Here is a 25,472-nt window from a genome sequence, read left to right on the forward strand (position 1 = left end):
TGATTTTTTAAATGACTTTTTAAGCAAGAAAAACTTGTCAACAAGGAATCCTACAAATAGCAGTAAGTTCTAGTCAGATAGGAGTTCATGCATTGCTGATGTGTGTAGACAGAGGGTCCTTATCATCTCTTCCTACATCCCGACTATTGCTGCTCAACAATACAAACGCCCAAGAACTTGAAGCTAAGTAATATTTTATACCACTTGAAATGTATTGCATCTTACTATATCTCTTTGTCACAGTATTGTTTTGTCACCTCATCAGTTGTTCTTGCTTAAATTGCTTAGTGAACTTATTTACATAAACCTGAATCATAAAGTACTGTGCTTCTCTCATTGGAGGTGTTCATTCTCTCTTTTTTTTTTCCTCTCCATTCCGCCCAGACTGCCACGATAACTTCTCCCGTCCATGACCTGCCCTCTGCAGAGTTTGCTGACCAGAAGTCTTCAGCTTTTCAGTTTTCTATCACACTAGCCACTCTCTACACCAGTATTCCCAGTCCTCGCAACCCCCAACAGGTGAGGATTTGGGGATATCCTATATAGAGAACATCTGTGGCAATGTCTGAGGCACTGACACTAACTATATCACCTGTGCAAAACTATGAAAATCCTGAAAAACTGACCTGTTAGGGAAGTCTTGAGGACTGGAGTTTTGGAAACACTGCTCAAAACAAACTTGCCTATCCTGCTGCCTCCTTTAACAGAGTCTTACTGCTGCAAAAATGGTGCCACACAGTGTCCTTAAAACGTATTGCAGCAACCATATAGTGACCCTTTGTGTCATACAGACTTTCATAGTACCTTCCTCATTTGGTACACAGTAATAATGCCCTTACACAGTAATGAGGACCCATTAGTGCTCCCCTCACAGAAATGCTGACAAAAAAAGCTGATCAGCATGAAATAATGAATGAGCCATGTATTCGACATCCAAAAGCTATGGGTTCGAATCTAGCTGAGGGAACCTCCAGTACAGGGGTTGTATATTCTCCCCATGTTTACATGGGTTTTCTTCCACAGTCTAGAAACGTACTGGGGCACATTTATTATGGCTTTAAACCTTTGCAATCCAATTTTGGATTCAGGGTTTCCTAGGGGGTTTTCTCTTTCCGGCATTATATAATGGCGCCTTCTGCTGGCTAGAGTCAGTCCTGCGGTATGGGACATGCTGGAGAGGCCCCCGACAACAAAGCGTCCAGTAATATACAGTAAGAATACCCTGCCGGACATCTTCCGACATCGAAAGCTGTACAGCCTTCAATCAGAATGTCTTTAGATATCAGACAGTGGATTGGAAAGGGTTAATTTCAGTCTCTACATAAAATCACAGAGGTGAGAAAAATGTACAAAGACAGCTTGTGCAAGAATTTGCAACTTTTTTTTACTCCAGAGACTGGAATTCAAACTCACAGAGAAAAAAGCCAGACACAAGATATATACTACAGGGTAGGCACAATCGCCATGCACTCTAATAGCATGCAGCATGCCAGATTGGAATCTGTCTTGCTGCATGCTATTGGGGTACATGGCGATTGAGCCTTCCCTGTAGTATATACCTTGTATCTGGCTTCTTTTTCTGTGAGTTTGAATTCCAGTCTCTGGAGTAAAAAATAGTTGCCAATTCTTGCACAAGCAGATATTTGTGCAAAATATCGGGACTTTTCTTCTCTCTGCACCTACCAGAAAAGGTGGGTGGAGCTTGTTGAGTGGGGTGTGGTCACCAGGACCCACAGATTTATGTATAATCTATGCCAGCATTAATTATAGCAGAAATGTACACAATGGGGAAATGTGAAATGCACAACAAACGGCCACATCCTGCACTTGGAAATATCACGCACTCATGCACTACCAATTCCTGATGTTTATGGGAACAGACGAATCTACAATACTTAAAGGGACTGTTTACCCCTACATAGGTTTTAACTACTTAAAACTAGATACAATTTTAATCTGTTTTTACTCCCTAAATTTTTTTTAAATTTCTATTTTTTTTACTTAATTACGAGGTCGGCCATCTTACTTGAACTGCAGTCAACAGCATTTAGGTCGGCTTCACACAGGCATATTTGCACATACAATAAACAGAATATAGAACCCACTGATTTCAATGGGTTCGTTAACATTTCTATATTTTGCGCGTTCATTTTGATCAGGCAAAAAAAAAATAGAACATGCACTATTTTTCTGCATATTTGCGCACCAAAGGTCCTCATAGAAGTCAATGGAAGGTACGCAAATGTGCATGCAATGTGCAAGGAGATGTGTGACATACTGTATATTTGCGCAGGAAAAAGATCACATCTGGAATTGATTAAGAGTAATTAGCCATTTCAATTGGCGCATATTTGTTTGCCTTCTGCAAATGAACATGCCTTGTGGGCGCAAAAAGTACGTTGAAATATTTTGATGCGTGCACAAAAAACCATCTTTCTTTTTAGCAAATATGCAGAGCTCAGGCGCTTGCTAATATGTTTACATTTGTGGGAAGCCATCCTATGGGCTTATTCAGATGGACGTATATCGGTCGACTTTTCACGCCCAGCCGATATATGCTTCCCCTCTCTGCAAGGGGAGGAGGCGGGACTGGATAGGAGCTAGTGCATTAAACCCCGCCCCTTGCTACTGTTTGCGATGGAGGAGCAGAATGGGGGCGGGGCTAAGTTCCACCCAGCCCCGCTCCTCCCATTGCAAACAGTGGAGAGGGAACGGAGCTCAGTGCACTAGCTCCAATCCTGTCCCACCTCCTCCCCTTGCAGGGAGGGGCAGCGTACATCGGTCGGGCGTGAAAACGCGACCGATATACGTCAATCTAAATAAGTCCTTAAAGCTATGCTTTACATCAGCTACATGAACCATAGATGCCTGTAGTCTGGAGTTGTTCATTGACTTCTATGGCAGCATGCTCTAGGCATGCTTTGTGACCTGTGCAGAGGTCATTGTATGGGGAGGAGGTGAGCTGTGACCATCATCTATTGTGAATTGCGGATCCTGTGTTATCTGTATATAGGTGTTGCCTTTCATTATAATCCTGCCTGTGATAATAACGAGATGACTGCTGAGAAGTGATCTCTACAGAATAGGAAGTTTCAGACTACTATTAGCTTAGTGGCCAGAGTGAAAACTGCAGGATTTCAGGATGTTTTTCATAATGTAGATAGTGATATAAAAAAAGCACCAAAAATCCATAAAAAGTATGCTTAATATAAAATTTGATTTACGCAACAGGCCTTTTAACAGGTCTGATGACACATTTCCTTCCGGCTGCAGAAATAGTTTTCTTTATCTTGGGGGATCTCTTACTATTAGCAGTGCAGCCAGCATGGAGCACATCAGGCCCCCTCGCATGTGACTCTCCCTCCATGAAGCTACGCAGCCTCTAGTATAACAGAAAGAAAAAAACTTTAGTCTGACAAATTGATTCCCATTTCCTCCTTAAAAAATCCAAATCATGTGAGTCCTGCCTTTCTCCACAGCCTTCCAATCTGATGAAGACTGGTTATTAAAGAGGAGGTGAAGGCTGCCTCATTCTCCACAACATGTACATTTAGTAACAGCATTTTTAGTCTTTTTTGGCAATTTTTAAAGTTTTTAATGTGCAAAGTTTTTCTTATTTATTTACTTCCAAGAAGTTCCGTGTGAGTGACAGTTCCTTCATTGTAAATGGATAACCACAAGAAATCCTTCGGTGCAAAGCATATAGCCGGGGTAAGTCCTCCTAATGCTGCTGAGCCGTACAGCCTGTGGCCAGATTATAATGGGCCTATTATTACTAATGTATTGCATTGTGTGCTGCTGCTGCTTCTACGTGCGCACAGGGCTGTATAGCACGATCCTGGGAACAGTCGCTTTAGGCTACTGTTTGTTTGCTGTGATGTTTCGTTGTATGTGCATTGAAAGAAGTGACTTTTGTACTTCAGCAAGTTATCGCATGCAATTCTGCTGCACCATAGAATTACGGGCAATTAATAATGATTTAAAACCACATTATAATAATGTTCATTGCATGAAATTTTAATAGAACCCCAATGTCAAAAAATTGCATCTGATCTGCATAAAAAAAATCCAAAAATTGTTACTTTCTTTTTTAAACTATTGCATTAAAGTACATGAACACGTGCGGTCATGTGACCCCCTAGGAATATGTTACATGTAATAGCGCTCTACAAAAATATTAGATTGATAATTGCACCAGTTTAGCCCCGGATTAACGGCTCCTGCACGGGGGCGTATATTCGGTCTGTGCATTTCATGGATGGCACGTGGACCTATTATAACCAATTGGGCTATAGATATGGGTGTTTTTCCGGGCAGGCTGATAACACGCATGAAAAAAAATCTTAGCATGTTCTATTCTAGTCTGTATTGCGGGTCTCGCAGAGCATGTGGATATGGGGCTGTGGGCTGTTCGATGCAAGTTGCGTCTGAGACTGTTGGACGCAAGTAACGTATGGCCATGTGTAGGAACCCTAATGAGATGCTAAAGCACAATCTGTGCAATCCTCTGCCCGTGTCACAACCCAAATCGTACAAGGCGTTATCACGCATAAAATCAGCACCAAAATCCTCTTGCGGATGGAATTCGCTCACTGAATTGCAATGACTGAACTCCACGGTGCAAATCCGTGCCATTTCCACAACAATCAGAGCACGCGTTGGGCTAGACAATCTGCAGCAAGACTCTCCTCCGTTGTGGACTTTTACACAGAAAGTGGATGGTTTTGTTAAAATCCTATTCACTTACGTTGTTCTGTACATTATCAGTGTGAAATCCGCAGTCAAAAGTTGGCGATGTGTGAAGTCACCCTAAATGTCCCCACTTGGGCTGGTTTCACAATTTTTTTTTCTTCAAAAATTCCATGTTTTGATGCTTTGGCGTTTTTTCAGCAATTAATTGCATAATAAACAGTTTTTGTTGCAATAATAACTGTCACAAATCTGGCAGTAATAATAGAAACCTGCTTCTGCGTTAGATCCAATCCCTAAAAATGGCGCTGTAGAGGCATTGTTCCATCTTCCTATTTACATAAATTTCCAAGACGAGCATAGATGGCCTGATAAGTCTCCTCACACTTTCCTTAAAAGGGTTTTTCAGGGAAATACTATTGATGACCTGCAGTACCATCAGGCTAGAGCATCAATAGTTGATAGTCTGGGGTCCGTCGCTCGGGACCCCGACCAATCAGCTGAGCGGGCGCATGCTGTCAGCACCGGCCACTATACAGAGGTCGGCTTGAAAGCTTCTGCTCCGACCTATGTGTATTTGGAGTGGAAGTCTCCGCGCCAACCTCCCATGTAGTGGCCAGCGCTTGTAACTGCAGGCACGGCTCTTATAGAAATCAATGAGAGCCGTGCCTGCAGTTACAAGCACCAGCCACTACACGGAGGTCAGCGCGGAGGTTTTCACTCCCACCTCTGTGTATTTGCAGCACTGACAGCATGCGCCCACACAGCTAATTGGTTGGGGTCCGTCGCTCGGGACCCCGGTCGATCAACTATTGATGACTTATCCTGATGATAGGTCATTAATAGTATTTCCCTGGAAAACTCCTTTAAGGAGAAATTTTACCCCTCAAGCACTCCCTGTATAGACTTCCCCAATGGTGAGACAGAGGGCTCTGCATTGTCTCTTTTGCGCACTACCACTACTGGGAAGCACAGAACGAAGACCCGATCACACTGGGAGCGTGTCCGATCCTCTCTATGAACTAACCAAATCTTCTGCTACAACAGTAACATTTTATTTGTGCAAGCTAACATCAGAACTCTGACAATGAGTAATCAGGATCACTCCATATGGGACTTGATGACTGTTGGTGCAGTGCTCGCTCACAAGCAGTGTAGTTTTTACTTGGTTAGGTTGCTTGGTACTTTGGTCTTCTGTAACACCACCCGGGTCACGAACGCCAGCCTGTAGAACATTTGGTAGCTGTTGGGAGTACCAATAGTTCCCTTCTGCCAGGACCACCAACTCCTGCGTCAATACAACTGCTTCCGCTACTCCGCAGAGAATTATAATGGTGGTGGTTTCCAAGTAATGACAAGACCCACCTCCGAAGTTCCCATTCTGCATCCATATGTCACTCATCCAGCAACTGGGGGGCTCATAAATTTTAAAGAAACAGCTACAAAGAAAGGGAAACAATTTCTTATCGGTTTACAAAACCCATTTAGCATACAGATACTTCAAGTATATGATCGTCATCACAAAAGGCCATAATACTGTAAATCGAGTCAGCCAAAGCTCATTGCAAAGTCTCATGGTAGCTGTGTAACCAAACAAAACAAGACGGTCCATTAAGCAACACGGCCCAAAAAACCCTGTAAGGGTGCATCCACACAGGAGTTCCATCCCGTAGCGATACGGACAGAACTTGGGCGTGTAAATAACACATTGATTTCAATACTTGTCTTCACGAGTGATTTTTCGCTTGCAGCTGTGCTGCATGCCCTCTTTTTGGGCGATATCTCGTAAAGGAATCGCCCATTATTCCCTATTGCAATCTTTGCAATCTTTTCACTCTTGTGATTCTGAACATCTAGAGAAGTGAAAACTTTCTGTATGCAGTAGGTTGGGTTCTTCTACGTGGGCTTCACCCTGTGGCATTGCTGCAGTTAATCTGAACATACCCCCAATAGTAGCGGTATTATTTAGCAGCCGGCATAAGGTCAGCAGTTCCCTGAAAACCGCTTCCTGTGTGTAGCTGGTCTTTATATAGCAATTAATGACTAAATAATGAAATAAAGCACAGATGTGTGAATGCACCAGAAGCCAGGAGTTGGTTTTAATCCTTTATATAATCTCCAGACGAAGTTTGTAAATCAATTACTTTCGGCATGTGGATGTGTCAGTGCTGCGGTACATCATGCTGCTCCTTAATACTATGCATGTGATGTGTATGGAGAACATTCCCCACCCTGTAATAAGTGACTTCTGGTTAAAAAAAATGCAGACTTATTTATATAAGTCAGGCATAATTACTGTGTAAATGAAAAGTTCTACAACTTTCTCATATACGTTGTGTTTCCATTTCCCCCAATTTGCAAGATATTGGTTCGCTGAATGAGAGCACTGGAGTTTATATTCACAGGTTGCAAACATGATATAGCCAAAGTAGATACAATTGTATCCAGTGTAGACAATGCTCTAAAAGATCAATAGCCTGGACTCCAGACTGCTACAATACAATGTAGGAAACTAAGGGTGGCTTCACATCTGTGCTGGAACCACCATTTGGAGGCTCTGTCACAGATCCGGCACAAAATACTGGAAGAAATAGTGCTGCATGCAGCACTTTTTCTTCCGGTAAAATGTCAGGCAGCTGGGCAGAAACCGAACGGACCCCATTATAGTCAATAGGCTCCGTTCTGCACTGTTCAGTTCCATCATAAGACGGACCTGAGTAGCCAGGGGAACCTCTTTCGTGCTCACTGAACAGAGCAGGAAGCTGAAATCCTCAATGCAGATGTGAAAGCAGCTTCTGGGCTCCTTTACATGGGCACTGCAATTTTCATCCGCCTGCTTCGCGGCCGAAAATCGCATGAATGAGAGACAACCGCAACTATCTCCTTTTTTAACGCTCATTCAGACGGCTGGACTGCGGCGTGTATACGTCACACCCCAAAATACCATCAGGCAAGGGAAGAGAGTTTAGCTTAGCTAAACTCCCTGCCCCTCTCTGACCCTTGCCGGCTGTTGGCAAAGAGAAAGGGCGGGACTGGAGCTAATGTGTTAAACTCCAACCCCCTCTCCACCCCTTGCCGCCTGCCGGCAAGGGGATGGAGTGGTACGGGGCAGAAGCTCAGAGCTAGTGCGCTAATCTTCTGCCCCCTCCCTTTGCCGGCAGCTGTCAAGGGGCGGAAAGAAGGAGGTAGTTTAGCAGAGCCGCTGCTAAGCTTCCTCCGTTTTCCGACAGCTCCCATAGGAGTCTATGGGACCAGTTAGCATATTCCGGCAAAAGATAGGTCCATACCTATCTTTTCCAGTCACCGTAAAAGCGAATGGCCAATTTTATGTACCAGAAAATTGCCCATCTGAACAAGTACATTGGAATCCAGTGGTTCAGATGGTCGCGTTTTTCGGCTGGCGCTTTATTGCAGCAAAATAGTCGCGATAAAATGCTCGTGTGAAGCATCCCTAATAGAGAAATTTGGGTTGCTTATGTACATTTAGCTCACAGAGCATTGTCCAGGCTGAATACAGATCTCTCTGCTGAAAGCATAACTAGTTCCGGCTAGTCCTGTATAGGTTTTTACCCTCTGTCTGTATATATTAGAAAGTCATAAAACTACCCCCCCCCCCCCGAAAAATGGTTGTTTTAGGTCGAATTGATTTCAGTGTGATTTTTTGAGCTTCACTTATGCTCAGTTGAATTCTGTTCTGCTTGATTTCCATTTTTTTAAATTTCAGAAATGAAAACACAGCATTCCACACTATTAGTTCTAGTGAAGTATTTGTTAGGAGATGGAAGGACATGGCAGTCGGATTAGATGTTGCATAATTTATAATCTTTTTTATGGGGCTTCACTATGGTAAAAAGTATATGTACTAACATCACTACTGGCAGACATATATCAATGGACCTCTTAACAGAGGACGCAGAGGGCAAAGTAGCACCTGGAGCTACTTACCCTATAACCTACAATATGAAATTGGGGGTACAGTAAGACATCTTGCACCTCTATGGCACCACATTATGGCTCTGTACAAAATGTAACTGTATTATGACTGTGTGCATGAAGCGCCGAAACCCCCCAGCACTTTAGGGTGAGCTCTGTTCATTCTACAGGAAAATGACAGAACTCGATCTACTTTAAACAACTGTAGCTCCAGTTCTATCAAGGCCACAGAAATCCTATAGCTAAGATTCTTGGTTTTCAAATCAAACCAAAAGCATGTTAGTAGCTCTTACAGAACTGGAGCTACAGCCGTTTGAAGTGGGGTCAGGAAAGCTGTCACTTTCCAGTCATTATGTGTAGAAGGAGGGGAACAAGGCTTCAGTAGAGCATATTTGCAAGGAGAGGGGTAACATGAAGTTTCGTTCATGTTTTCACACTCCATCATTTAGGAAGCATATTTGCTCTCTGGTTGTCACATATGAGGGTCTTTCTTTTCCAGAAAAGGACTGAAATGATGAGGACATGCTCATCTGCTCACTCATCCACACTGTTTTACCCTGTAGATGCTGCAATCACTGCTAAACTTAAATCCAAACATTTTTACAGAAAATAAAATGTAAAAACCTTTCCCTCTTACACAAGGCTTTAAATATTGAAAAAAAAGCTTGTGAAAAAAATTGTTTATATTGTGCAAAAGTGGTAAAACATAAGAAAATCTCTAAGTATGATGGTGTTATAATCGTAAGGATCCTTAGAATAAAGTTAACATAATATTTATACCACAAGGGGAGCGCCATAAAAATAAATCCCAAAAAACAATGATGAAATAACTTTTTTTCCATTGCCCCAGCAACAATTTACTGACTAAAATTAGTTGTGACATTAAGGGGTTAAAAATGTACTTGAGACGACTGAGCTCTGCGCCAAATATATTTACGTGAAACATAAATTCAAAATCTGCAATAAAAAAGTGACATTTTCAGCAGGGTTTTTCCAATTTTTACACAACGGGGGGGGGGGGGGGTTAAGAAAATTATTTTCAGTCTAGTGTGATCGCCGTTCGCTACGGCCATTTTGCTTACGATTTAACAAAAAAATGGGCAGATGTCTTTTACTGACAAATTATTATTATATGGTAGTGGATATTTTCCTCTCCTGCAATCTTTTCCCGTTGTTGGCAAAAAAAATGCGCTGGTAGTACTGTTGTAGACCAAGGTGGAGCAGTAAACATAGTTCAGCACATAACGCAGCACTTATACTGGTCCACAAAGACTGCTTTTTAATTAGTTACACAAGTTTGGACCGGCGATGTGCATAATTCATTGTGAGCGCAGCTGCCAGCAGACTGGTACAGTCCGTGATGTACAGCGAATAGCGGAGATCCTGTATGTGGGAGAACATTCTCTGATCATGTAGGGATATACAATGGGAAGGGCTTTATGAGATGCCAAATCCATCATCCATGGTCGAAAATAAACTACCAAGGAGTAGTGCCGTGGTAGATGCATTTTTTTGGAGGCCATATGTGTCAAGGGTGGTGGTACAACACAGGATTCAGGATAATGTGAAGGGGATTAGCTTGGGATCACACAGGATATACACCACAGGTCACACCTTTAATCCAGGCAGTCTGAACATGGGACTTCCAAACTCAAAATGATGTTTATTTTTCTTGGTTTGAGGTGCAGCAGTACAGATGTCAGGGGTTTACGGTAAAAATACAAAAAGAGGTCTACCTATCCGGCTCTAACTCAACATAAATATCCCTCACTATTGACTAGTAGGCTGACCCTCCCAGCCTAAAAATATAAGCATCACAAGTCCAGAAATGAGTCCTGTATTCACACAGGTTTTGACCAGGTGTAGCAGCTCCCACAGCTTAATATGTGTGCATCTCCAGCAAACGGACACTTTCCTCTGCCCTTTTGCATCAGAAACTTGCACACTGTTAGTGTCCGCAGTAAGAGCCCTTTCTTCCTATAGCAGGCCTGCTAACACTCTGCCTTTAACTCTTTCCTTGGTGTGCACAGCTATTGTCAGATTGAGGCAAGCCTCACTTACAATATCTCACGTGGGATTACTTGCTTCAACTGACCCAATGCTCCTCTCCACCATGATTCCTATTAAACCATGTCGCTGTCAAGGTCACAACGCTGGCTCTCTCTCTCTTGCCTCCAAACACCAGGCAGTCTCTGGTCATTGTCCTTCTCAGCAGCTTCCCCTCACAAGCAGCGGCTCCTCAGCTCTCTCAGGCTCAGCAGCACCTCCAGCTCACTCTGCTCGGCACTTTCTTTCTACTGTGCTCTGCACAAAAAGGTCCCCTTTATAAGCAGGGCTCCAATCTCTAGAAAGGTCTTACTAAGCATGCTCAGTTCGACTGCACCACAATTTGGTGCAGTCCATCTGCATGGCAACATTTTAAGCCCTTAATGTAACCCCTTACATATGGTCTCGTCAAGTAACACTATCAGAAGCTGAAGGGGAGTAGCACTTTTAGTACTGGTGTCACCAAGTTCCAACAATTGATCAGCCTCAAAGGTGTTGGACCTTAAAGCCAATTTCACATGAGCATATTACAGACCATGATACAGATGAGTGTCATGGCCCGACTGTGGGACTCCTGACCTGAACTCATAGCTTTATAGAAATCTATGATGCTCTGAATCTGGGTCAGGAGACCGACCCATTGTTAGGCCGGGATACTCAACCGTATTACAGGTGCATTTTTGTCTGAAACCAGCCTGATAGGATATTTCTGGCCTATCATATTGTTATGTCATCAGCATGTGTAATGAGGCCCCTTTCATAGAGGATTTATAACCAAAATGCAGAAAGTGTGGCCCTGGGCAAAATTAGACATGGAGCCCCAAATATCAAAATACCGCATTACCAAACAGTCAGATCCAAGATATTCCGGAGGCGGCATGCAGAATGCTGCAGCGCTGAACTCTAGTACTTCCAGGGGTGTTGTAGGACTTCACGAAAAAAAAAATATTCATGTACATTTCAGGTTTCAAATACTATGACTAAATAAATATTCCCTCCATACAGTGATAAATACTGACTCCAATATTATCAACAACCAATATTACCACCACACCATGTATTATCAGAGCATAGTAGGGGCGGCAGTATGGAAGAAAGGTAAAAAGCAGCCTGATGAACTGAAGTGAAAACTTAAAGGGGTTGTGATATCAGACCGAGCCCCTTAAAGAATGCGTTGCTCAGCACAAACTGCACCAGGCACGCCTGGCAAATAGCTGATTTTGAATGAGGGAACTGTGAACAGACGGACGTTTCCTTATAAAATTTACTGAAAAATATGTAAATTATTTTCTCATATTAGGTTTAAGGCAGGCTGTTTAACAAAAATATATAAATTGACGACCCCTGTACCGCTTACCGGTAATAATGTATTTAATAGTCGTAAAAAAAAAAATAGAAGTATCCCAGTGAAACGATTCTGAATTGAAACCGTCTGTAAACGTTTCACTGCTGAAAATCCCCATAATCTTGTCGATATGATACCTTTTAATGGCTAACAAAAATACATGATGTTACTGGGAGCTTCCAAACCAACATAGGGTTCTTCTTCAGGCTTAAATGAAATGGATCCGAATAGGCATGGATATTTATACACACATACTTATGACAAGGTACAGACATAGATGTGATTCATTTGCACTTAAAAGAATACGACAACAGAAATACAAACATCTTTAAAAAGTCACTGATAAGGGAGTGAAGATTTTATGATCCCCGAATTAGTGTTAGGGGGTCACCAGGCCAGCAGTATTATCTGTGCTGTAGATGTCTCATACCTCCCAGTCACGTATTAATGCTCATTAATAATTCAACCCTCTATTGAAAGTGTCAAAAGTTGTGTATAAATTTGTATTCCCAAATTCTTCTATGGCTTTGTGACTTCAAATTGCCTTTCAGTATCATAACTTTCATATGTTCTATGCTGTGTCTGTGACTAGAAAAATGCTCAGTCACAGGTAATTCTGTCTTTCTCTGTTTAATTGTGTGGCAATGAGATCTCATCTTGGCTTTCAGTTTCTGTTCTGTTTCTCTATCATAAAGGCTCCCAACTGGACATTCACTGCACAGGATCAGGTACACAACATTGGATGTGGAACATGCGAATGTCCCGGGGATCTTATAGTCCTGCTGTGTGTTAGGGATTTGTATCCTCTCTGCAGTCAGTATATGTGAGCAGGTCTTACAGCTCCTCACATTACAGGGATAAGTTCATTTTTGTCTGATGGAGACAATACACTCCTGATTATAAAGTTGCTCAAATTTGGAGGTTGCCTATAACACAGAAGCAGAGGGTCCAGGAATATAATTTTCAGACGGTCATCCTTGTGTATGGTATAGTGGAGTTTCTTTGCTGTTTTCCTTAGTACCTCTAGTTGCGGATTGTAGGTCACTACTAGAGGCACACGATTGTTTCTTTCCTTCTCCTTGTATTGGAGTAGTTGATGCCTGGGTATCCTGGTGGCTCTGGTGATTTGGTCATCAATTGAGGTGGGATGGTAGCCCTGATTTAAAAATGTCCTTTTAAGATGGTATAGATGTTCCTCTCTGTTTGGTTTGAGCAGATACGGTTGTATTTTATGGCCTGGCTGTAGACAATGGACTCTTTGATGTGTTTAGGGTGGAAGTTGTCTCATCTGAGGTATTTGGGTTGATCAATTGCTTTTTGGCATATGGATATTTGTATTGAGTTGTTTGAAATTTTTATGGTGGTGTCCAAAAAGTTGATTTAGGTATACGAGTAGCTTAATGTCAGGTTTATGATGAGGTGGAATGCATTGAATCTCTTGTGGAATTTTATTAATTCTTGTTCGGTGTGGGTCCACATGATTATGATGTCATCAATGCAGCGGAAGTAGGCCAATGGTTTGTTGGAGCAGGAGGCCAGAAAGTCACTCTCCAGTTTTGCCATGAAAAGCTTAGCATATTGCGGTGCCATTTTACTGCCCATTGTGGTTCCAGTGAGTTGCAGAAATATCTGTTTGCCAAAGGAGAAATAATTGTGTGTGAGGAACCTAATCCATTCTACTGATAGGGTTCTAGTTGACTGGTGCTGTATTGTGGTTCCTTACATAGCGGTTACTCAGGAGTGCTTTGTGCAGGAAAAAAGTGAAATGGACCAGAGGTCAGACCTGCCAGAAGAGACTGTGTATGGCTGAGTGTGCACTGCACATGGTCACGTATCACATGCACACGGACATGCGCACTGTGATTAAATTGTGTATGCATATGAAAATGTAAACAAACTACAGAGCAGTAATGCCGTATACGTGTATTTAACTGCAGAGGCGTAAGTTGAAGCTCCCGGCCCCCGATGCAAAACTTGTAACAGGGCCCCCAAATATAATGCTTTACTCATAGTAATGAGTTCCCTATATAGAGAAGAGAGACCTTATGGGCCCCCTAAGGCTCCTGGGCCCGAGTGCAACCGCATCCCCTGCATCCCCTATAGTTACGCCCCTGTTTAACTGCATACCTCGGCATGGATGCGTGATATTTATGTTCAAGTACAGTGAAGCTCACATTTACTATGTTAATGCTATTTTTTCTGTGTTTGATCTTTATTTTACCTTTATGACTATTGTTTATTTTTTTAGCATCTGACATTTCCTTTGTTGGCCGTCTCGCTGCTCTCCTCATTTGGGTCGTCAATGCTTTATGGTTACAATTTAGCAGTGGTGAATTCTCCATCAGAGGTAAGAATAAAGATTAATGTGCTGGTACTGCCTATTGCTTGAGAGTAAGGAATAAGACGTCTACAGGATATATACACTCGGGTCTTAGTCACACAGACGATTTTAAGGCCGTATGTACACGCAAGCTTTATGCATTGTGAGACGCACAAAAACAGACCCCATTGTTTGCAATAGGTCTACTTAGAAGGGTGATTTTTTTTTCTTGCTTTGATGCTGCAAGACGGAAGAATCACAGAATACTCTATTTTTGTGCAGGTTTCAAGAATAGAACAGCAAATGTGCAGTATCCTGCGCATCGCACAGAACACGGACGTGGTGTCCGTGGTCTGTGCAAGTGAGTTGTGCCCGAGAGTTTCAGGCTCGACTCGCTAGCAGCCATGTAAATAAAGGGTAACGTTCTAGCTTTTTCCGAGTTTGAAACTGACAGATCTTGGACAGAACTCCGACCCATGAAAGTCAGTGGGGTTTATTTACTATTCAAAATATGATAGTTTTCTGGAGTAAATTTTGCCAGGAAACAGTCTCACGTGCTTTGTACGGCATTTACTTGTCTAAAAGGGTGTGTGGCTTAAACGGTGCCAAAATTGCCACAAATTATGGCAAAATTTTGGCAAAATTTTTGGCATGGACTAAGCCAACTAATAGGTGGTCTGTACTTAGACTAGACAGTCTTAAAATTTGACAGATTTATCATTCAGCGGAGCTACTGTGATAAATCTACTGCATTTTGTCCAGTCTAAGTTTGTATAATATAAGTGCCCGTTTAAATAGAATGATAATCGTTCAGTGGTAACCGCTGCCAGCGACTGAATGACAAACGATAATAAATTTGCATATTGTTTATCATTCAGTTTAGGCAAGCATAAAATCACAATGACAATTGGCACGTGTAAACAGGCAGTCGTTCATCTATGAAGGACTGCCTGTTCACTGTGAATGGAGGCGGGCACCCAGAGTGCTCTACGGTGTGTTTCACCTCTATTCACTGAGCAATCATTACTCCTGTGTGAAAGCACAGGAGTGATTAAACTGGGATGACTCCTGGGCGCTTCTGCACCCAACAATCATTCCATGTATAAGGGCCCTAACTTTGAGACAGTCTTATTAAATTAGATTTTTGGACCGGAATCACCCATTCAAGTCGGCGTGCGCTCCATTTTTTCACACACCCATTGACTTCAATGGGACTTTTAATCTGCATCAAATAGGCAGCCTTCTATGTTTTTTCTAGTGGCGTGATAAACGGATTACACTTGCATGTTAAAAACACAAATATTGAATTAAAAACTGCTGTCAAACACAAATACACTCACATTGAAATCAATATTTCTCTGACTAAACTTGCAATTGCTCATGGGAATAAGGCCTTATACAACTGTGGATATTTACTTAATGTGCTCCATATAAGCTATGAACAGCGCATTGTTCGTGTGTTATTAGTTTGGGTAGATTGTGTTCGTCTATAATATTGACATACATCAAATTCAGACCACATATAATCAGTATTATATGCATAAATTCAGGTAATTCCAAAGGGTTCATAAGTAAATGAACCCTTGCAACAGTTAGCTTCCACCTGTGGTGACTGCAGAAATTTTGAGCTCTGTCTTGAAAAAGGAATCCCAACTGATATAATTATAAAGATATTATAAGACATTTGGACCTGTTATATAAAGGATAGGTGTACAATGGGGGAAACTCACTTTAACAGCACTGAAGATTCCAAGGGAGAGGTTTTCCGCTACCTCCGTCCTCTATTCATTTAGCGTTGCCTGCAGCATGACTCTCATACAACAAACTGGAGAACTTTTCGAAGTAATTCTGCATACCAAATATTACATGAATGAAGCAGACAAACAGCTAACGGACACCAGATACTACACCAAACTGGATCAAGACTCAACTCAAAAATATGTGAGGGAATTAAGAAGGGTCATCAGAAGTCTGTCTGTGGGCTCCACAAAACTTTTGGACTTGATACTGGAGAACCCCAGGATTGGAGTATTCTACATGCAAACTACACAAAGCTGACAACACGGGGAGGCCAATTATCTCAGCTGTGGGAACCCTCACTGAAAAAATCTCAGAATGGGTATAAGGTGTCCTCAAACCACTGATGAGAAATGCAACCAGCTACTTGCAGGACACCACGGACCTACTGAACAAACTGTCAATGGCAGGTCTTCCCCCCTGATGGCAACATCCTGGCCACCATGGATGTTGACTCCTTATACTCCAACATCCCACACGAAAATGAACTGACCACCTGCCAGGAACACCTTAAGACCAATGGGGTTGCCTCTGAATCAGTGTTATAACTCACATGATTCATCCTCACACATAATTATTTCTCCCTTGGCAAAGAGATATTCCTGCAACTCACTGGAAACGCAATGGGCATTAAAATGGCACCGCAATATGCCAACCTTTTTATGGCAAAATTGGAGAGTGACTTTCTGGCCTCCGGCTCCAGCAAACCATTGGCCTACTTCTGCTACATTGATGACATCATAATCAACTGGACCAACACACCATCAAGAACTAATAAAATTCTATGAGAGATTCAATGCATTTCAACCCACTATAAGCCTGACATTAAGTTACTTTAAAAACAGAAATCAACTTTTTGGACACCACCATAAAAATCGCAAATAACTCAATACAAACATCCCTATACCACAAACCAAATTAATTGGCCCACATACCTCATATGGGACAGTTCTCCTTCTAAACACATTAAAAAAGTCCATCATCTCCTGCAGGCCATCAGATACAACCATATCTGCTCAAACCCAACAGACAGAGAGGAACATCTATACTATCCTAAAAGGACATTTTTAAATCAGGGCTACCATCCCACCTCAATTGATGACCAAATCACCAGAGCCACCAGGATACCCAGGAATCAACTACTCCAATACACAGAGAAGGAAAAAACGGTCATGTACCTCTAGTAGTGACCTACAATTCATAGCTAGAGGTACTAAGAAAAACCACAAAGAAAGTCCATTATACCCTACACAAGGATGACCATCTGAAAACCATATTCCCAGACCCTTCCCTTCTGTGTTACATGCAACCCCCAAATTTGAAGAACTTTATAATCAGGAATGCATTGCCCTCTGACACACAAAAAGGAACTTATCCCTGCAATGTACGGAGAGCTGCAAGACCTGCTTACATGTACTTACCAGTATATTAATCCCCAACACACAGCAGGACTACAAGATCCCCGGGACATTCACATCTTCCACGTCCTATGTTGTGTACCTGATCCTGTGCAGTGAGTATCCTGTTGGGGGGCATTATGTTGGGGAAACAGGACAAAAACTGAAAACCAGGATGAGATCGTATTGCCACACAATTAAAGAGAGAAAGAAAGAATTACCTATGACCAAGCATTTTTCTAGTCATGGACGCAACATACAACCTATGTTATTATATTAAAAGGCTATTTTAAATCACAACATCACAGAAGAATTTGGGAGTACAAATTTATAATTTGACACTGTCAAGACCAAAATGAACCTTGGAGGGAGCTTCATGCATCAGTGGAGAATATGAGAAATCTAGCACAGATAACACACTGGCCTGGTGACACCCTAACACAAATTCAGAGAGCACAAAACTTTTATTCCCTTATCAGTGGACTAATTAAGTATTTACTCTTCTGCTCATTCTGTTCTGTTATTGTTCTAAGTGCAAATTAATCACATCCATGTCTGTGCCTTGTCATAAGTATGTGTGTAAATATGTATGCCTCTTCTGATCTATTCCATTTAAGCCTAAAGAAGAACCCTGTGTAGGTTCAAAAGCTCGCTATAACATCATGTATTTTTGTTAGTCATTAAAAGGTGTCATATCTGCAAGATTACTTGGTTTATCTTATTGAGAACAATCACAAATGTAGTTAATACATTCTCATAAATGTGACCTCTGAAATATGGAGTCAAGTGGAGGCACTTGTTTGTAAAAACTTTAGAGGGATTAATATGATGGTCAATCAGGATGTAAGCCACTTCCTGATTATATGACTTAGTCTCAATGACCTGTTCTCTAGCCAAACATTATTTGTATTATTTATTACTTTCGTGGAGTTGTACTTGCTCTAATTTGGTTTTAAGACTGATTCCTAGCAATTTGGAAGTTAATTAGACTTTCATACATTAACATTCGCTGATTCATTATTTTCCAGCACATTAAAGCATTCTACAATGCCACCTGGTTGGAGAGATATGGAGAGTCTCTTGAATCAAGTCCATTGACCATTTTGTATTCCTTGACGGTGTCAGTGTTTGCACTTGGTGGAATGTTGGGATCTCTGTTTGTTGGTGTTCTGGTCTCCAAGTTTGGACGGTAAGCTTTACCCTCCCTATTGTGTTTCCTTGTGCGTTCCTAAATCTAGCCATACACGAGTTTATAGTCATCTGAAATAGCCGTTTTTGGCCACTGAGGGTGACCATCACTTTATTTCACGCAATTGCTCACAATGGATGATGGTAAACTGTAGTCTATCAAATTGCTTATCTGTCCTATTGGAAAATGATGGCTGACCATGGCTGAATTTGCATGTGTATGTTATGAACACCAAAGATAGAACATGCTACGAGGAATAAGTTGTTTATGATTTTTCTAAACTAGACAACCCCTTTAACAAGCGTCATATGTAATTTACCTGCAGTTACCAGTTTATTATGGCATCTTTAAAAACAGTTCTGAGTGACATCAATTACCTCCTGGCGCTAGAGGGCAATTAATGCCATCAGAACTGTTTTCAAAGATACCATAATGAAGTTTATATCTATCAAGTTGGTGCTGGGTTTTAACAACTTATTTTAGAAGCACCCCTCTCCTAGCTGTCCACTAGAGCTTCCTTGCACCCTTCAAAATAGCATCCCGCTGGTATATATATTGGGAATTTATCCAGGACTGGCCAAGCCGACCAACTGCTATTAGTATCTACTAAACTGAATATATCCCGAAAGTGATGCTGGCAAGCTATAGATTAACCACCACCTATTACATTTAAATTTCCTTTAACGAAAAAAGTTTGGTACGGTGTTAGCCAGTAGGGCAAAATGTGATTGTTCTCACCAAGAGAAACCAAGTAATCTTGTAGATATGATACCTTTTAATGGCTAACAAAATACATGATGTTATAGCAAGCTTTCAAACCTCTCAGGGTTCCTCCTCAGGCATAATGAAATAGATCCAAAGAGGCATGAATATATATATACATACTTATGACAAGGCACAGACATGGATGTGATTAATGTGATATTCTTTTACGTGCAAATTAATCACATCCCTGTCTGTGCCTTGTCATAAGTATGTGTGTGTATATATATATATATATATATATATATATATATATATATATATATATATCTTCGGATCTATTTCATTACGCCTGAGGAAGGATCCTAAGAGGTTTGAAAGCTCGCTATAACATCATGTTTTTTTGTTAGCCATTAAAAGGTATCATATCTACAAGATTACTTGGTTTCTCTTGCTGGGAACAGTCACATTTTCATTTCCAGAACAATAATGGTGGGTTTTATCTTAAAACCCTCTTTAGTTGATACTGAATGTATATTATTCTGCCTGCATAAACCAGATAAGAAGACACAGCATCCATATTTTTTCTATTTACCGAAATGCCTTATTATATCTCGGCCCTGAGCCGATCACAGAAGGGTTAACAGGATGGTGAAAAGAACTCTTAGTTTTTATCTCCGTAGGATTTATTAATGGTTTGCTATTTCCCGCACAGGACTGATTACACATAACCAATTAATATCCATGGGATAGCAAAGTTCCTCAAAATGCATAGCATTGCTATGTATATGATGGGAACATATTGTGACTACCGGAGCAGAATATAGTTTACTTCAAACCTCATCCAAGGCTGCCTGCTATCTTCCATTCCAGATTAACCACTTTCTCACACTATTAACCCAGGCCTCTTCATTTACATAATGGTTTCTGCTAATGGCAAGAGGTTGCACTTGTAGATAATAACGGTTTACACGGCTTTATCAGCTGGCTTTTCTATGTGTGTTTTATAATCATATTATTGTCAGGTGGAATTCTTTTCCTCCTAGATTAAAATGACTTCAAATAGTAATAAGTTAACATTACACCATTACTGTTGATAAAATGTATAAGTGGAATCAGAGAACGATGGAGCACCTTGGACAAGGACGTATAAACGTGACCGTATTATGGCATCTTTCGGAGAAGTGCGTGTAGCCATACTGAACCTTTGGATGACTTTGATTTCATACAAATATTTTTTTCTAATCCATTTGACTCCAAAAGAAATACAAATTAGCCGCGTTCCATCAAATGCCATATAATGGAGACATTCTCTCCTAGCAACATTGTGTCTATGAGCAAAATATCTCCGTAATATGTTGCCATTAAGGAGCACCATAATGTGCACACAGAGTACCTGCAGCTCTGTGTATGAGCAAAATAGTAAAATGATCGGGGAGCAACCCCTCTGAAAAAATAAGAGAAGAAATTGAGAACTATGTCCTCTTTTTGAAAAGTGATGGATAGAAAAAAAACATTTTCTTGGATAGAAAGATAATCCCCATATACAGTAGGTGCAGTCGACCCCGAGTACTGTCCTACCCTACTGGGTAGACGTTTAGACAACAAGTGCAAAAGTGGTTAAAAATTGGGTATAAGGAGCGACCTGTAGAAATAGATCATCACTTGCCGAACTTTCTCTTAAAGCACACCATCAGCACCCAGACGTGTGTTCCCGGCAAACACTGAGGAAGAGGTCTGGACAGCCTTGAAACGTGTGTGTTTTATATATATATATATATATATATATATATATATATATATATATAGTATGCATTTTTTTTTTTAAATAAACAGAGAAGTTTGGCAAACATCAATCTCATGTAATTATATATTTCTACAGGTCACGCCTTGTGCCCAATTTTGTAAGCACTTTTGCACTTAGAGCTCTATGTATAAACTCCATGCACAAAGGTTTGTCCTGTGTAAGGTCTTTGAAAAAAGATAGCCAAAGGATCCTTGAAATGTGTAATATGGACCTGAAAATATAGTAAAAGTTTACAATATATCTTGCTTTTTTGACCTCTAGAAGCTACAAAATATTAAGAAACTTCACAACGATCGTATGATCCCTCTCCAGTTGACCAACATAAGGTTACCAGATGGAAGACAAGAGTTGTAGGAAATACCCCAGTGGGCTTGACAATTTTACTATATGGGGTCTAGATGTTTAAAATACCAATGGGACACATTTCTAAAAAGGGTCACAGGTTTTAAAGTATAGCTGAAAATAGCAAAATATGCCATATTTCAAACTCATTTGATTGCTATGATTCCTCATGGTTGATGGTTTTAGTTTGGTGGTGTTTTAAAAGAGTTGGCATCCCCCATTCCTTATACTCTATTAGGACATGTGGATGTCATCGAGCGCGACCCCCTTCTGAGGGCCCTTCTTCATGACCAAAACGTGAGAGCCACTGTGTCCAGACATACGGTTTGCGATCCTTGTATTATAAGACAGCCATTCATGTGAGTGCCACATACAAAAAGGTAGATCCAGCACTGAAATCTAAGGATTAAAAAAGCATCTTTATTTAGACCCAGATTAAAAAATTCAGGAATGCAGACATGGAAAATTCCTACACGTTTCAAACATCGTACATTGTGTTCTTACTCATAGCAGACATGTGAATGGCCATCCTGGAATCCTAGATTTCATCTGCAGCGGCCATTCCAATGGAAAATTCTTGCTGGCTGTAGCTTCCCCACCAAACTCAGCTGTTTTCCAGGAGAACCGAGAGCAGGACCCAGGAAGATGAGCTGCTTACCCGTGGCCTTGCAGACCTTTAGTATGATATATATATATATATATATTATATACAAAATCAGGTAAACACTGTCAGGGACTTATAAATGACTTTTGGCCCATATAAACAGGCAGTTGTTCATCTACGAGCAACCGCCTATTTACTCTGAATGGAATCAAGCTGCCAGAAGAGATCCTTGGCACGCTCCACCTCCACCTTCGGTCATTGTTCCTATGTGAAGCACAGGAGCAGTAATCATTGGGAATAACTCTTAGGCACTTAAGTGCTCAATAGTCATTCCATGTCAATGGACCCTTAGTTAATCCTTGCTTAGTATAGTAAACTGTGATTTTATTATTTTTTTAAAGGACCCCCAACTATATATTTTTTCCCCAATGTCCAAACTTCTTACTTATGTTCTGCAGAAAAGGAACAGTAATAAAAAGCTCCCCACTGGTTTTCATAGCTGGTGCCTTGATGGGATCCAGTCGTTTATTGGGGTCCCCTGAAATGGTGATTATTGGAAGGTTTATCGTTGGCATTCACTCAGGTAAGTGTGGAAAAGTACCTCTACAGCTTATTGACAAAGGTGTAAAAATATCCTTTGTATTTTGAACTCTCTGCTCTTCACAAATATATTGTATTTGCTGTTAAATTCTCTCTGTCAGATTTCCTTTCTGAGGTCAGCGTACAATAGAGGGGGAGATTCTCAGCTTGTGGATATACAGTTTTCTATGATTTAGTTTAAGGTTTTTATGTAAAAAGTTGTTTAGATGCTGCCAGAACTCAGAGACAGAGAGACCTAGAGTCTTCCTTTCCCACAAAGGGAGATTCTGTGAGTCCGGCTTCCCCATCTTACACATAGCTAAAGCCTGTGAGTCCTTTTTCCCATACCCAATCACTGCCAGCACTATATACTGTACAATAAATGTTGTGAGTCACTAGACATGGGTGGCAGGAACTGGACTTATAGGTTTCTCTGAGTCCTGGTCTTATTTAAAAACTTTTTACATGAAAATATTGAACCAAACCACACTCTTCGGCCTTTACGCAATAAACCGATATAGGTTAACTTGCCAAGCTCCCGGCTACAATCAACAGAGGCGCTGTCCTGACCGTATTCTGACCTGTTGCAACATGAGTAGGGCTACAGGGCAAACCAGAATCATCTTCATAAGAAAAAGACACCTACTGTCTGCAATTCACCGAGCACATCTGCAGCAGTAAGGACCTACCTACCGCTCCCCCTACATAGTCTGGCTTCACTAATTCCCAACCTTTCCTAGCCTAGAGGAGATGAGATGACGCTAATAGATATCCATAAGGGAAACCGTATTGTCCCCTCTTCCCACCTGTGAGATAGTTATGGCATTCCAGACTCAGAATTTTATACATACATTGAAATCAGCCATTAACTAAAAACGAACACTAAAACTTCCGGCCATACCAGAACTGTCATGGGAGCTCCTGCAACCTAATTGAGCATCATCTCCTCACAGATACAAACAATCTTAAAAAAAAAACAATACAGTTCCTGAACTTGGAAAAAGATCCCATGAAAGTGTCCCCCCTCCCCCCACAGAGTGGAGTAAGGCATTAAAGTGGGCCTACAAATCGACAGCCTCTGCATCCCATTGGGAACAATTTCAAAAATTACTCAGCAGGTAGTATTGCACATCTTTGCGTCTATCTCAGATGGGGAAAAATCTTTCCCCTGGCTGTTGGAGGGGATTCGGAGGAGTGGAGTTTCTCCTCCCTATATTCTGGTCGTGTCCCATGTTGTCTGGTTATTAGCAGCAAGTTTACCTTCTACTCTCCAAACTCCACATAGCCAATATTCAGTTTAACCCTGAATTAACACTACTTCTACTAACTATAGAAAGTCTGCTCAAAGGGTCATCATGTGCCATGTCTATCATGCTGCAAGACTCCTGATTACCAAAAAGTGGAAGACCCTATCGATTCCCAAAATTGAGGAACTGAAAGAAACACTAGCATTGAACTTTTCCTATGAGGAATTAACTGCACATCAGCAGGACAGAACAAGGCAGTTTAAGAAGAATTAGGAACCCTGGGTTAGACTGGTTAAAAGAACAGGGACAACTACCAAACTAAGACATGCCCTTGGGTCTTACCTCTAAATAAACCCCCGACCACTAGGCCTCAATGATGTAATAAGAGACTAGAAGTGATATATGCCAAGTCATGATTCCTCCTAAAATGGGAAATCTGGCATAACCTCCCACCCTGTCCCACCGAACTCACCCCCTTCCCCCCTTTTAATATGGTATCTATAAATTGCTGACTTTGTGCTTTGTCGATTATTTTAAGATTTGAAAACCCAATAAAATTCTCTGTTTAAGAAAGTCACCTATCTACCAAAAACTGTTTCAGGGTTCTTGTCCCTCATCAGTGCAAGATAGGGTTCTGAGTGGCTGGGTAAGATTCCATCAACAAGGGTCTTAGGGAATACTGTTCCTTCTTGTGTAGTGCTCCATGAGGGAATAGAGAATTCTATAAGCCATGCAATGCTTATTGGGATAACTTGGGCTTAAAGAAATGGTATATAGGCATCTGGCCATACATCTGGTGTTGCCTTTCAAACCAACCTATTGTAACTGAAACACCTTGACTAGCCAAGCCAAATAGAAACTATTGGTGTATACAATCCTTCACAGTCCCCTGCACTCAATCATTCTTATGATAACAATGATGCAAAGATGCAAAACAAGTTTCCAAACTACATAGGATACACTGTTGGATTGTGGGACTTTTTTGTCATAATTGTTGCCTTGATATTTTGCAGTGTGACTGTCGCCTAAACGTAGTGTGCACATATGAGTACTGTGACATGTATTCATATGCACTGAAGCTGTAGACCTTCAAAAAGTCTATGCAGTTATTTTTGATCAGTGAAATGATAAAAAAATCATCCGATTCTTTCTTGTCATACAAAAAAAACCCCAAAACATGAAAAATGCTTGAATACTAGTATTGAGTGAATTGAACCAGTAGAACCCTGTATCTGGTTGAGCTTTGCTAAAAGTTCAGTTCAGCATGAACCCGAACAAAGCTTTTAGCAAAGTTCTACCTGGAGCAGGGTTCTACTGGTTGGGTTCGCTCAACACTAGTCCTGAACACTTGCGTATAACACTGTTTAAAGCATTAAAGCCCAGTACAAGACTCTCAGAGTGTTATGCAGGGCTTTTTTTACAGTGTTCCACACCAGTTTTGGGGGCTTTGGTGACCTTTGAGTTCGGGTTAAACT

The 25,472-nt window shown here is 41.2% G+C and overlaps 1 protein-coding gene across 2 annotated transcripts in view; it reads left to right on the forward strand.

Annotated features, from left to right (window-relative positions):
- The first annotated feature begins 385 nt into the window (after nucleotides 1–385).
- The window catches only part of LOC136626146 (solute carrier family 2, facilitated glucose transporter member 9-like), a 79,010-nt gene continuing 53,923 nt past the window's right edge, over nucleotides 386–25,472 (forward strand). The window contains exons 1-5 of one of the 2 annotated variants that reach the window (XM_066600950.1): nucleotides 386–519; nucleotides 3,633–3,711; nucleotides 14,262–14,360; nucleotides 18,556–18,716; nucleotides 22,630–22,754. In XM_066600950.1, coding sequence (XP_066457047.1) covers nucleotides 3,667–3,711; nucleotides 14,262–14,360; nucleotides 18,556–18,716; nucleotides 22,630–22,754 — 430 coding nt within the window. In that variant the 5' untranslated portion in view covers nucleotides 386–519; nucleotides 3,633–3,666. Of the gene's footprint in view, nucleotides 520–3,498; nucleotides 3,712–14,261; nucleotides 14,361–18,555; nucleotides 18,717–22,629; nucleotides 22,755–25,472 lie in introns of those variants that run through there. The other variant, XM_066600949.1, reaches the window with a different exon arrangement.

This window comes from Eleutherodactylus coqui, chromosome 4, assembly GCF_035609145.1.
Source record: "Eleutherodactylus coqui strain aEleCoq1 chromosome 4, aEleCoq1.hap1, whole genome shotgun sequence".
Taxonomy (NCBI): domain Eukaryota; kingdom Metazoa; phylum Chordata; class Amphibia; order Anura; family Eleutherodactylidae; genus Eleutherodactylus; species Eleutherodactylus coqui.